The sequence below is a fragment of the Zootermopsis nevadensis genome, unplaced genomic scaffold, assembly GCF_977971745.1.
Source record: "Zootermopsis nevadensis isolate Lab colony 2312 unplaced genomic scaffold, Znev_1.0 Znev_ptg000015l, whole genome shotgun sequence".
NCBI classification, from domain to species: Eukaryota; Metazoa; Arthropoda; class Insecta; order Blattodea; family Termopsidae; genus Zootermopsis; species Zootermopsis nevadensis.
The window spans coordinates 1,339,644-1,353,067 of record NW_028259147.1 but is presented as its reverse complement, the minus strand read 5'-3'; the positions used below and the strand labels follow the sequence as shown (position 1 = coordinate 1,353,067).

General features: G+C 37.9%; 1 protein-coding gene across 4 annotated transcripts in view; it reads left to right on the top strand.

The window, feature by feature from the left end:
• Sp1 (transcription factor Sp8) overlaps positions 1 to 13,424 on the top strand; it is a 54,037-nt gene that overhangs the window by 25,629 nt on the left and 14,984 nt on the right. For 2 of the 4 annotated variants that reach the window (XM_022071800.2, XM_022071797.2), the window contains exon 2: positions 9,903 to 9,986. The exons of the other annotated variants lie outside the window; for them this stretch is intronic. In XM_022071800.2, coding sequence (XP_021927492.2) covers positions 9,963 to 9,986 — 24 coding nt within the window. In that variant the 5' untranslated portion in view covers positions 9,903 to 9,962. The remainder of the gene's footprint in view (positions 1 to 9,902; positions 9,987 to 13,424) is intronic. 4 annotated transcript variants of the gene reach the window in all.

Here is a 13,424-nt window from a genome sequence, read left to right as displayed (position 1 = left end):
TCTGGGTTGTGACGCCGTGTAGTCTTGTAGGTGGTCACAACATTTCTGGGATGTGTATCAGCTCCATCTTCAGGACCGGAGTGGCCAGAAAGCATGACAGCGGATTTGTGTGGACATTTAGAAATATGTTCAACTGGAATTAAGACATTTTATCACACAAAATAGCCTTATCGTCGCAGTAATTATAAAATTAATGACAAGTTTACAACGCTTTCTACGTAAACTTATTTACAAATGCTATTACTAGACAACCTACCAATGTCTTACAAAAAAAAAAATCACTAACAGTAATATCTGATTTTTTCCGTTTCGTATTTTATAACGCTCCCTATTTTTTTAAATATGTTGAAAATATAAAAGTTTTCGGTCCTGAATATTATCGTTTGGAAAGATAATATCGTATTATCATCGAAAATAAAGTTATTAAAATAATTATATGCGGGTATTAAGATGATTATCTTCTGAGGTTGTAACGCCGTGTAGTCTGGCATAAGTTTACCGACGTTTCGGAGGTCCTGGCTGCCTCCATCATCAGGGCGATTAATTCCTTCTCCCTGATGATTGCGTTACAGCCCAGAAAGTCGTCTTCGGACTTAACCGCAGTGAAAATCTAAAATCTTATTTTGGGTATTATTTTTAAAGCCCAAACCATTCCCGTCATGTTCAAGTGGTTTTTACCTTCTTCATATCGATAGTATCGAAGTTTCAGCAGTCATCAGTACGCCAGTACCAGGTGGTTTTATCGGCACCGCCCCTTCAACCCGGGTGTTTAGTTCTGACGTGAATTGTAAATGTCTCACGCGCCCATAAAAATACTTTAGACATCATTTATCATCGTCATCATCATCATCATCATCATGAACTGTGAATTATTAGGCTTGATTACATCCCTCTAAATCTTCTAGGCTCAGTTTCTCTGACATCCAGTATCTGCAAGTGGTTTCTATTACAGGGCCTGCTTTGTCATTCTAGGCCCACTTATATCCACTTTGTAAGCCCCTACATATGGCATTATTTATGTAGTCAACACATTGTAAATGTGTGACATTTCAGGTTCTCGCAGAGTTGAATTTGTGGACTTTAATGTTCTGGATACAAACATTTTGGAGGAACATTGTGCCTCAATCTCTAGCCCTGAGGATGAAGACAGGATGTTTCTATGTAACGTTAGTACCTGTCTACAAATCCACACGGTATCGCAACGCAAAGGAACAGCAATGAAAAATTTTAATTGGTTTTTATAACCCTTTAAAAGTCCAGTGGTTTAAATTCTTTTATACTTCTTGTCTTTCTCGAGAAAAAACGATATTAACTTTCTTATTTTCCAAAACACAAAACATTTCTCAGCGAACTGACTTTACTCCATGGAGCAGAGTCCTTTTTGTGAAGCTAAGAGTCGCTTACCTAACTAAGAAATTTCTCGCTCTCTATAAAACCCTAAGTCTCATTAAAGTATTCGTGCCTGTTCTGAGACAGATAAACGCAATCCGAAAGCCCTCAACCTTTTTTCTTTGAGATGTTTTGTTATTGTAATATCATCTTTGCTCCGGCTTCCCGATTAGTCTCCTCCCTTCATGATTTCCACCCAAAATTTTGTACGAATTTCTCTTTTCTCTCATTCCCCGTCCTTCACATCTTGATTGATTTGATCATCCTAATAATTCTTGTTTAAGAGTACAATTTTTGGAGCTTCTGATTACGCAGTTTTTTCCAGTCACCTGTCATTTTATCCCTCTTTAGGTCCAAATATTTTCCTGGTCACCGTGTTCTAAAGGAATCCCAATCGCTTTACCTCCTTTAAACATGAGAGACCAGGTTTTATAACCATACAGAACAACAGGTAAAATTATAGTTCTGTGTATATCAGTCTTTACGTGTTTGCATAACAGATGGGACGAAAAATGGTATTGGGCTGTGTGGTAACACTCGTCACCATTCTGACAATAAACTTGACGAACAAAGTTTAATTTAATTAACCTGCGAGTAAAAAGTTTTAATCAGGTGTCGTCTGTCATATGTCTAGTAACGCAGTGAAATTTTCTTTGCTTTAATCAAGTTTCAAAATCTCGAAATGGCAGTTGTAAAACCCTTCAACACGATTAAGAAAATGATGTCACAATCAATTTTGAAGATTAGTCTCAAATTTACCACGTTTACGGTACGTCACGTTTTTCTCTGTCCTCTCAGTGCCTCCGTTCTGTCTTTATTCTCCTTTCCCCCTTACTTTGCTGTTTCCTCGTCTCACCTTCATCCGTCTCTTGACCTCAGAGATCGAGGAAACACAACCTGCTATTGGTCCAGATCCCTTTTGATGACTTTGCTGTAGGATCGAGGGCTTGGGGCGACTCGAAGCTGAGAGTTCGACGGTGGAGATGCATTTCTCTTCGCGAAATGGCGAGTGGATGTTTCCGGGCGGAATAGAGGAGGACGGGGAAGCTGTGGACCGTAATTTGGGGTACTTGTAGGAGGCCGAATGACGAGTGACCAACCCACGAAGGCAGAATGTCCTCTCTTCTGTAGGAAGAGTAATAGCCAAGTAGAAATCTCTGAGAAATTTCCCCTTTGAGACTTGTTCTGAGTAACAACATGATTCAGTGGGGGACCAGAATATCGGTTGAACGAGGGATGAATTTCAAGATGTCTTCTGGGTTGTTGTATAAGTTTACTGACGTTTCAAAGGTACCTGCTGCCTCAATCGTCATGGGGATGAAACCGAACCTAACCTGAAATCTGACCGAGAGATAAATTGGTTTCATACCAAAGTATTTCAGTCCATGATGAACACTAGTTTATGAATTTTGTTTCCCAATTGTGAAATTTGAGGTTCGTTTTGAAAATAAAAGTGTAGCTTTAGGATTCATAATTCTGAAGTTGTCTTGGAAAGGAATATGGAATTCAGAATTTTGACTAAGCCAAAACTATACATTTTTATTTTAATAAAATATTCAACAGTTAAGAAAATTGGGCCCTGTAGATGATAGATCTAAGACAGAGAACACAGCAAAAGGAAGGGGGAAATATCTGTATAATATTAAAATGTTAGTTGGTTGGTGATCATTTAGTGTTAAGGAATTTTGTCTTACGAGATAATATTTGTGACTGTATTTACTGCTTTAAATATTTTCATCATCCTCGAGAGATTATTTAGTAATATCACAAAAATTAAGTCCTTTGTTATTCATACTGTTTACGATTTATAATTAGGGGTAATGTAGGCTGAGACTAGAAATTAGTCTGAAAACCCGAATGAAAGAGATTATTTGGGAGACCTAGACCTAAATGGGAGAATAATAAGCGGATGGATCTTTAAGAATTATGGTGTAAGGATGTGCACTGAATTCATGTGGATCAGGATGAGATCCTATGGCGGACTTGTGTGAAAACGGTGATGAAGCTTTGAGTTCCTTAAATGACGAGGACATTTTCAAGGAGGGCCTGCTTCGTGGAGTTGTTTCTCGTCTGAATATTTTGGCTATAATTCGTCTGACGTACAAGGAAACCGCGTTGTTGCTAAGCAAATTTAAAAGAAGCTTCTGTGCTCAGCCTCCGAACTTTAAAATGGTCTTCGCCGTCTAGAGAGACCTGTCTAGCTGTTTCCATTGCAAAGTGCTGCCGGGAACTTAGCAGAAGGGAAAAATGTTTTGAAACCAGTCTAGTGTGTCCAGTCAGAACCGAAATAATGACATACAGTTTATTAAAACTGCTGCTTTCTATTTCATAACTGATATCCATTTGAAGTGGTGGTCCAGACACACACATGCGAGCAGCATCAGGGGAGTGGTTACGACATATCAACTACCAATGTTACAGGAGCAGGGAGATCCATTTCCAAACTTCCCTCATGTATAATAATGGAGACCTTTACCCACGTTTGTTACAAAAGAAATGTCCCTCGCTGCACTACCTAAATCTTTCCCCCCTTTTCCTTCTTACCCCTCACCCTCTTTTCGACTTTAAAAGTTGTTGTTCACTGGACAAGGGTACAGCATTTGTGACGCTATTTATAATGACGATCTTAATTCAATATACAAGCAGAGTTAGTAATTTATTTGTCAATTAATTTCTTTATTTATTCTCTCATGCTCAGTGGTAACTATATGTACCACTGCACATATAAATACAAAATGTACATTTACAGAATGTTAATGCTGATGGTGAAGTGTTAATCCTGAAGTATTTTTATTAGAGCCAGTATATTTTAATAATAAGATGAGGTGGTCTAGCGGTTAGAACGCTGGCCTTGTAATCCTGGGGACTCGGGTTCGATTCCCGACGGTGCCCGAATTTATAACTTGTGTTGGGCAAGGCCGTGGTCTAGGCAACACGGAGTTTTCCTCCGTGGCATCCCAACAATTACTCCATTCACACACAGAAGAAGGCAATGGCAAACCACTTCTGGATCATCTGCCAAGAACGTATATAAACAGGTCCCAGTCCGAGAAAAGGATGGAAGGATCCTGTTCATATGGACCTGTCGTCAGACAGAACACTAAATAATAATAAGATGAGGTGGTCTAGCGGTTAGAACGCTGGCCTTGTAATCCTGGGGACTCGGGTTCGATTCCCGACGGTGCCCGAATTTATAACTTGTGTTGGGCAAGGCCGTGGTCTAGGCAACACGGAGTTTTCCTCCGTGGCATCCCAACAATTACTCCATTCACACACAGAAGAAGGCAATGGCAAACCACTTCTGGATCATCTGCCAAGAACGTATATGAACAGGTCCCAGTCCGAGAAAAGGATGGAAGGATCCTGTTCATATGGACCTGTCGTCAGACAGAACACTACAAATAAATTAATTATATTTTAATATTTATCAGTTTTTTATTTTTTGATAAAATATGATTCTTGATGATGTTTCTTTACCTGGTGATTATAAAAATTCGCAAATTATGCTGCATAATATTTTGCAGTGTCATTCCTCTGGATTTAATTAGAAAGAGATGTCACATCTTGACTTCTAATAGAATTGATACCACTTGAAAAGTAGAAGAGTTGAAACAAAAGACAGTTGGGATTGCTTTTGTACGGCGCAGCATTAATCCGAAGAAACGATTTCAAACACATTGGAAGTTAAGCTAAAATCTGTCGCGTACGTTACTTATTAAATTGCCACGCGTCTTACGGCTGACTTATTGAATCACTTCAACGAACACATTTTTGGAAACGTTTTATAAAGGAGAGCCTGTCCACAGCGCGAGATAAAAATATCTTAAAGTGATCTATTGTCTACCGTGACGATGCCTTGAAATTGGCTGTGTGTCAGATTGTGCCACACGAGATTAGACGGTGATTAAAGAATAAAAATAAATATAACCCCCCCTTCCCTTTACTGAAACTAGCTACTAAAGAGTCTTTAACTTGGTGTTGTTGAAGAGGAATGCTTTCAAAACTGACTTCAGTCACGAGAAATATCTAATGTTCGAAAGTCGTTAATTATTCTGTTTGCCTATGGTTTATTTTTTTTATTTTTTACGTATTTATCAAATGCGGTTCATTATTTTCGAAAATATTTCTTCTGAGATTTCTTTTAGGTCTGGACGAAAAGGGAATTCTGACTGTCCAAATCTATTTTGTTTTTAAAGTTCAGTTTTATGTTATAAAATACATCTATGAACTCACAGATCTCATTTTGTTTATTTTAAGATTATAATTTCTGTCTGTGAGGATATTTGAATCTTATATTTCATTATATTTGACAGTAATCTTGACCCTACATTAAATTTTTACAAAAAAATTTCTGAGTTTCATAATATGAGGGATAGGCATGTTTTGAAGTGTTAGAAGATTGTATTTTCATTATCCCTACGACATAATCCCACCATCAGACCCTGCTGTTGTGTGGTTTAAAATAAATTTCTTGTCCTGACGCACTGCTTTTTTAAAATTATTTTAATATACCGGTTCGTCCCTTTTTTTAGGTTTTCCAACAAAACGGGTTAAAGCGACCGGAACTTAAATCAGATCACTGATCTTCATCATAATGCCGAATATTAGGAATGCACGGTGGCTTACTTAAGTTTTCATGGTTTTCTTCAGTCTTTTAAGTCAAATTCTTAAGATATTGGCTACGGCTGTTTGATTTTAAATTTACCATTCACATTCGATGTTCTGTCAATATGGACAAAACTACGTGATTAAAAAAAAAACAGTGTGGTTACATAACCCTATGCGTAGATGTCTAATATTCAAATTATATGACGGAACCAGTTTGAGAAGGTGTGAATTGTGCAAGGTGCAATGAACTTTCGGGTTTTATCAAGGAAGGGGGATTTCTCGACAGTCTGAACGACTGTCAGCTTATCAAGAACGACTGTGCGTTATGGAATGTGTCAGTCAGTCGTTAAATTGCCCAAGAATCGATTCTTGTAATATTTACCATCTTCAAAGGTTGTATATTTAACAAGTATTCAAGATTCTAAGACAAGTTTGTAAATGACGATAATTTTGATGCATAACTTTCTAACTCCACGGAAGAAAAATCCTTGAGATGCTGACAGTGCTCTCAATTGGCTAGCAAGAAATTTCCCTCCTTTTATAATACTCGAAGGTTCATTACCGTGTTCACAAAAGTCCTCCAGTTGTCGCTGTCTCTTCCTTTCAGACTTCTATTATCCGCGTACGTGCTACAAGCCCTGCCAATGATATCCTCCGTGACTTGATCAAGGAAATAATATCTTATGAAGCTCGCCGTTGTGCGGTTTTTCATTTCGTCCCCTTTCGGTCCGAATATTCTCGTCGGCACTTGATTTTAAGTGCGTGGCCCAAAACGAAAGAAATGTCTTGATGCGGGCACATCTGCCATTCGCTTCTCATTCCTTATTACGAACACGTTCAGTTGTTCGCTCGTGGGCCTCGGGATATTTTGTTCCACAAACCACCACAACAACCAGCGCCACAGCTCTCGACTCATTAATTTTCATACAGCAAGAAATTATACCGAGCTGATCGCGTGACTGCCTCTCGGGGCGTGAGGGCCGGGGGGAGAGTCCCCTCCGTGTGTCACTGAGTTCACTGACATAACCGCCGACCGCCATCATCCTTATGCACTGGTTAGGGACAAATATGCACATTTCGTTGGCGAAAGTTAACCATTTAAAACCCAAAGCCCGTCTAAATTATATTTAAGAATTCGGTCCGTACCGCGAAGAAAACACTACACTTCACCATTACGAAGATCAACTGGTTAACGCTGTTTAAGGAAATAATCGCTGTTTATAATATAAATAACATTTAATAATCCAGTCCGTACCGCGAAGAAAACACTACACTTCACCATTACGTAGATCAACTGGTTAACGCTGTTTAAGGAGATAATCGCTGTTTACATTGAGAATCGCACGAAACCCAGGTATCTAAATAATATTTAAGAATCCAGTCCGTACCGCGAAGAAAACACTACACTTCACCATTACGTAGATCAACTGGTTAACGCTGTTTAAGGAAATAATTAATATGTCCCTTCTCTCGTCTTTCGTAAAATGTCTTTGTATCTTTCGACCTACAGATTGAATCCCATGTAAAAGCAGCGACAAAGTGTCCTCATCGCCACTGGAATAAAATACTGAATCTTAATTATACGTCCGATAATGATTTATAGACTTTGAAGCAATCATGCGGGTGGTGAAACCGAATTTTTAACACGAAGAGCCCCCATGACTCATTGAGGAAAGTGACTGCTGGCTGGACAGACATATTCGAATCCCAGTAACGTCAGACATTTTTGCCTTTTGCTACGACTTCAAGATCAACTTCCGGGTCCACACAGCCTCCACCCCAATGGGTACCGTGGCTCTGTATCCGAGGCTGGAGCGACATGAATGTTAGGAATTGATGGAGTCTCCATGGAGTGATACTTAAACACAAGGACATCTTTGTTTCCAGTTTCCCTCATTTCTTTGTATTATTCTGAAGTCTGTTTTTGACCTGAGTAAACGTTTTTGTTTTCTGGCTCTATTTAAAATTAACCTCGACATTAAATATCATAGTTTTGAACCCAGGCTTCCGGAGAACGACTTAGAAGCATAACTAACTCCCACGTTGCGTAAATTTACAAACAACACACTGATGGTGGAGGCAACAGACGACTCTAGAACGTCAGTCGACATTTACCAGACAAACAATACGGTAAAATATTCCAGAAGATATTTATCTTCACGCCGTGAGAACCATAAATCCCACCAAGAAAACTTTGTAAAGTTAAGGAATCTAGTTTACAGATTTCTTCGTCTCGAAGATCAGAATATAAAAATTTCTTTTCGTATTGTTTTTGATTGTTTATTACAAAACGAAAGGTTAATCCTAGACCTTATCATTTGGCACGTAGCATCATGGATCAGAGTTATTATTGAGAAGCGAATAGTCCCCCATCTGATAAAAAATTCTCCTCCTTTCATGAAACCCGATGGTTCTACCCTGAACCACTTGGATTCAATCCACATATTCACGTTATATATATTTAAAATTCATTTTAATATTACCTTCTCGTCTCTGTCCTGCCAATCGAATTTGATATACGTAGGAATATTTGGCCCAACGCACAAATTATGGGCCCCCTCATTATACAACGCAATTAATATTTGTCTTTGTTTCCGTTCCTAAAACTGGCCCACAGTCATTTGAGGGAAATTATTGTTCTTTATTAATATTCCGGCGACATACAGCATTTTGATGTTACTTACTGTCTTGATAGATGGACAATTGTATCTGTGACACGGATCACAGGTGATTATGCTTTTCCTTCATTTGGCACGTCGTGTTCCTTCCGGAAGGCAAGAAAAAGTGTAATTATTAGTCTGCACAAAAAATTAGTAACTAATGAATAATAGCTGAGTTTTTTCCTGAAAGCAATTTATAACAATTCATGACTGTCGATAAAATAATATAATGACTTATTGAGGCACATAAAATGTGTACGAAGATAAGTCTTCGTGTTTACGAGCATTCGCCGGACAAAAGCAGGAATTAGTTCAAACCGGAACTACTTTAATTGAATAAAAATTTACTTGGATATTATCCATCGTCTAGTAATAAAACGTAAAACGACGTTTCGGAGATGAGGCTCTATCTCCGTCTTCAGGTTCCTACTCAGTTGGGCCCACTAGATAGAGCTAATCCCTATCTCCGGACCAAGGGATTAGCTCTAGTCCAAGTAAATTTTTATTCAATTGACTCTTCACCATCGTCAAGAAATTTTAGATTTGATATACGGAACTACTTTATTCACATTTACGTTTCCTTTATGTTGTGATGACTATACCTTTAAAGTCAAGTGGTAAATATATGTACCACTTGCTTCAAAGCATATTAATCAATCTATAAAGTAATTTTCAAAATTTGAATCTTCCTTGTCATTCACTTATTAGCAATTATGCATCATAACTAACTCCATGGAGCAGAGTTATTCTTAAGAAGCTTTCTGTCGCTCAGCTGTTAAACAAAATTTGTCGTTTTTATGTGGCTCAGAGGCTCATTATCGTATTCACAACAGGCCGCTACCGATCCTTATTCTAAGCCAGATGGATCCAATCCACACCTTCTAAATCTTTTTCTTCAAAATAATTTTTTTAATATTATCTTCTCATCTGCGCATAGGACTTCCAATCAAGATTTTGTTTATACTTTATACTGCAAATCCACTTCTGTTTCACTACTTTGCACATAAAATTCCCCTAAACATCTGTTCAGTATCTTTCACGATCGACACAGACTATACAGATTATACTTTATCAGCATTACAAATATTATTTACCATTTAATTGTCTAATTTAGCTCAGCGAGAACGAACATTTGCCTGCAAATACAGAAAGTTATCTCAGTACGAACACTGTATAAACTTCATGCCACATTAAAGAGACTTTCATGATCAATAATGGTAATCAGTAATCTTATTGTGCATATAGGTCCATGAAGGGCACCTTGAGGGCTCAGTGGAAGTTACGCACAGGGTTCAGGCTAAACTGATGCCTAGCGTGGAGCAGATACTGGTAAGTTCAATCAGTCGGACTCTCAAATGCTTTGTCCTGTAACACGACGTTAGATTTCTGAGCTTGTAAATTAACAGTGTTTACACAAGTGTCGACAGTAGAAACGTCGAAATGTACGTGGAACGTCTCTTATAAACTATACGCGGCCATTTTTTTATTATTTTAATCGATTATAGTTGCAATTGAAACTTTGTCTTCAAATTTAAATGTTCCTTGCTCTGTTTTTTCAAACTTTGCTATGACCATGATGAACTTTGAACTCCCTGTTCCTACCATATGTTTTCCTGTGACACAATATTCTGGTCTGAAATTGTTCCAAATTTGGAATATCTTCAAGTTAATGTAATGTAAACACCGCGAGAATTGGTCTTGATGTCAGCGTTTTATACACTTGGTAACATCATCTTAGTTTACACACCCATTGACATACTTAGTTAAAATAATATTTTAATATTTTCCGTCAAATCACAATTTTAATAAGATAATAAAATATAAAATATTTAAAATATAATTTTACGTTCCGCATCGAATGATTGTGATTTGACGGAAAATATTAACCTAATTCACAATATGACGCAAATATACTACCTTATAAAATAATCTGCATTTTACGAGTCTGTTACTTCACAAATATTAAGATTACGTGATCATATTCAAATAATTATGTAAAGCCATTGACTAGTTTGGTCTTTATCAAATCCCTTTTTCTTTGAAACAAAATACCTTTGCTTAACTGAACATGATTTCCACTGGAAGTGTGTCCACTAAACTTCAGGGCGCTTTGTATTGGCTGTACACGAACAAAAGAATGCCCCATCACGCAACGGTGATTTCAGTATGCCCTCTGGCATTCATAGTATTCGTGGAACACCGCCAATTCAGCGTTCTCAAATGCCTGAGACAGCTTTACGGTATCATCCAAATGAAATACGCTAGTCTCTTGGAGAACGTCCTCTTGGAAGACCGAGAAAGAGATGGAGGGATCCAAGATGTATCTTAGGATGATGGATTATGAGAATGGGAGGTGGATAAAACTGGCTCAGATTTATACCGAGTGGGTGGCTTTGACGTTTGGTCAACTACTTCCATGGGGCAGAGTCGATTTGAGAAGCTTATAGTCGCTCAGCTGATAAATCCTCCCCCCCACGAAATTTCATCAACGCGTCGACAATAATTCAGTCCGCAATTTCACAGATTTTAATATTAAACTCTCATGTTCCAAGTGACTTTTTCTGTCTAAATTCTATATATTTATCTTGTCTTCTACTCGCGGTAAATACCACATTTATTTAATTCTTTCTTTAGTTGATTGTTGTAGAAGTTTTTGGTGAAAGGAAAACTGCACTTACAATGTCTTGCGTTGTGCTAGTAAGTGTGGATTTTAAGAGTTGTTTTGTGTCTCCGTGGCAGCGAATTGAAACAAAAAGACTTCGGTTAAATACGTGGCTTAGACACCATGATCGTGGCCAACCTGAAATTCGTGAACACGTCCCAAGACGCAGACTTATAATTTTAAAAAAAAGGAAAAAGACCTTTTGATTAAAACCAAAATATCAGACATACATTTTGTCAATCTCCTTCAAAGAGCGCTGTACAGCAAATGCAACATAGATGTAGTTTCATTGTAGAAATGAAATCTGAAATCAGAGTAAATCTTCTATTGTAAGGAATTTCAAGTTCTTTTCTCTGATCGCTGTATTTGTTGAGGACACAAAACAAGGCCCCCAGCCTTTGTGTGACAGGATGTTCCAGATGAGACTTTACTTCCTTCCTTAGCATCAGGTTACGTCTTACGATATTTTCGCAACATTACAGTTGTAAGTAAGAAGGAACGAGGCTTAGAAATCCGAGTATTGTCATACGTCCCTTTCATTACGGATATCTGATACCAGGTTACTTTAGTTTTTCGAAAGTAAATATGTGTGTAAACAGATTTACATTTCAAGACGGTTGACTGTCTTCTGGGTTGTTGCCCCGTGTACCGACGTTTCGGAGGTGCTTTGTATCTCCGTCTTCAGCTTCCTGACAGTTCCCATCTCATTATTAACCGATTGCACTTGCATCTCTAATCTCTTATGAGGGTAAGACACTTTGCCTTCCTCTGTCCTTAAATATTTAACCAACGACAAGTGTTAATTTCTCACTTCTGAGTAAAGTTGGGTTTTAAAATAATCGCATTTGAGTTAAGGTTACTTTTCGTTTATAACACTTTAAAAAAAGCTAAATTCGTCGGTTATTTTTGTTCACATTTCTGAGAAATAAGTTTACAGCTGCAGATAGAAACAGGAAATCAGGGTATAAAAGCCTATGTTCGCATGTCGTGCTGGGCCCAGTGAAATTGGCCACTTTTTTTTTTTTACAACCTACGTCATAAATGGTTCCACATACAGAGTGTCCCCTTTAAAACGTACAACTCAGTTTTGTTTTGTATCTCAGAACGAGATATATTTTATAAGTCGGAAGATCTAATCATATTTAACGCTCCAGTCCGTACCGCGAAGAAAACACTACACTTCACCATTACGAAGATCAACTGGTTAACGCTGTTTAAGGAAATAATCGCTGTTTATTGTGAGAATCATACAAAACACATAAATACAGTGTTGAGCGTTGCTGATTGCCAACGTGGGTGGACTTTAAACTTCAAATAAGAGAAACTTAGCATGATTATGTTCCCTTCTCGTACCTTATTTAAAACATGCTGTATACACAGTGACTATGGGGAAGCCTTGGGGCGAGTGTTTGGCCGGCATCTGACCACGCAAACAATGGAGACGCAGTTAGTAAGCGCACATGGTGTTTATTAGGGTTTTTGGTCAGAAAATTTAACGTCGATGACAACTGTCGATACACGATCATCAATTATTTGTTGTTTTGTTTTTATTCTGTAAAGTTGGTTCGCGGTGAAAGTTGAAATTTGAGGAAGTGACTTTCTTCTGGCTGTATGTGCCCAAGGACTTTGCCTCTAAACTTCAGCTGCTGAAGTAATTACCACTGATGCAGGTAACACTTTCAAAAGTAAACTTGATATCCATCTGTTACAGGACGTAGTAACTTATTTACTGCTAATGTCACGGAGTTTTAAGGAATTTGTTAGTCTTTTCCTCATAATGACTACGATAATGCAGTAATAGCGTCTTACAATAGTGGACGACCACTTCCCATTCGATTCTCCTCACATACAGTAGATCTTAATGCCATCCATTTGTTCCCTAAAAAATTTATCAAGAAATAATGCGTTATTTCACTCAAATTATGCAACTATAAAAATGTTTCAGTCACATGGGAGTTGATATTTTTTTTATTTTCCAGCCAACATTTTGCATGCATTTGTTTCTTTCCATGCGTGCTACATGTTGAGTCCATCTCATGCTATATTTAATTACGCGTACTATTTTGTGAAGAGCGCAGGTACAAACTTATTATCCTGTTTAGTCC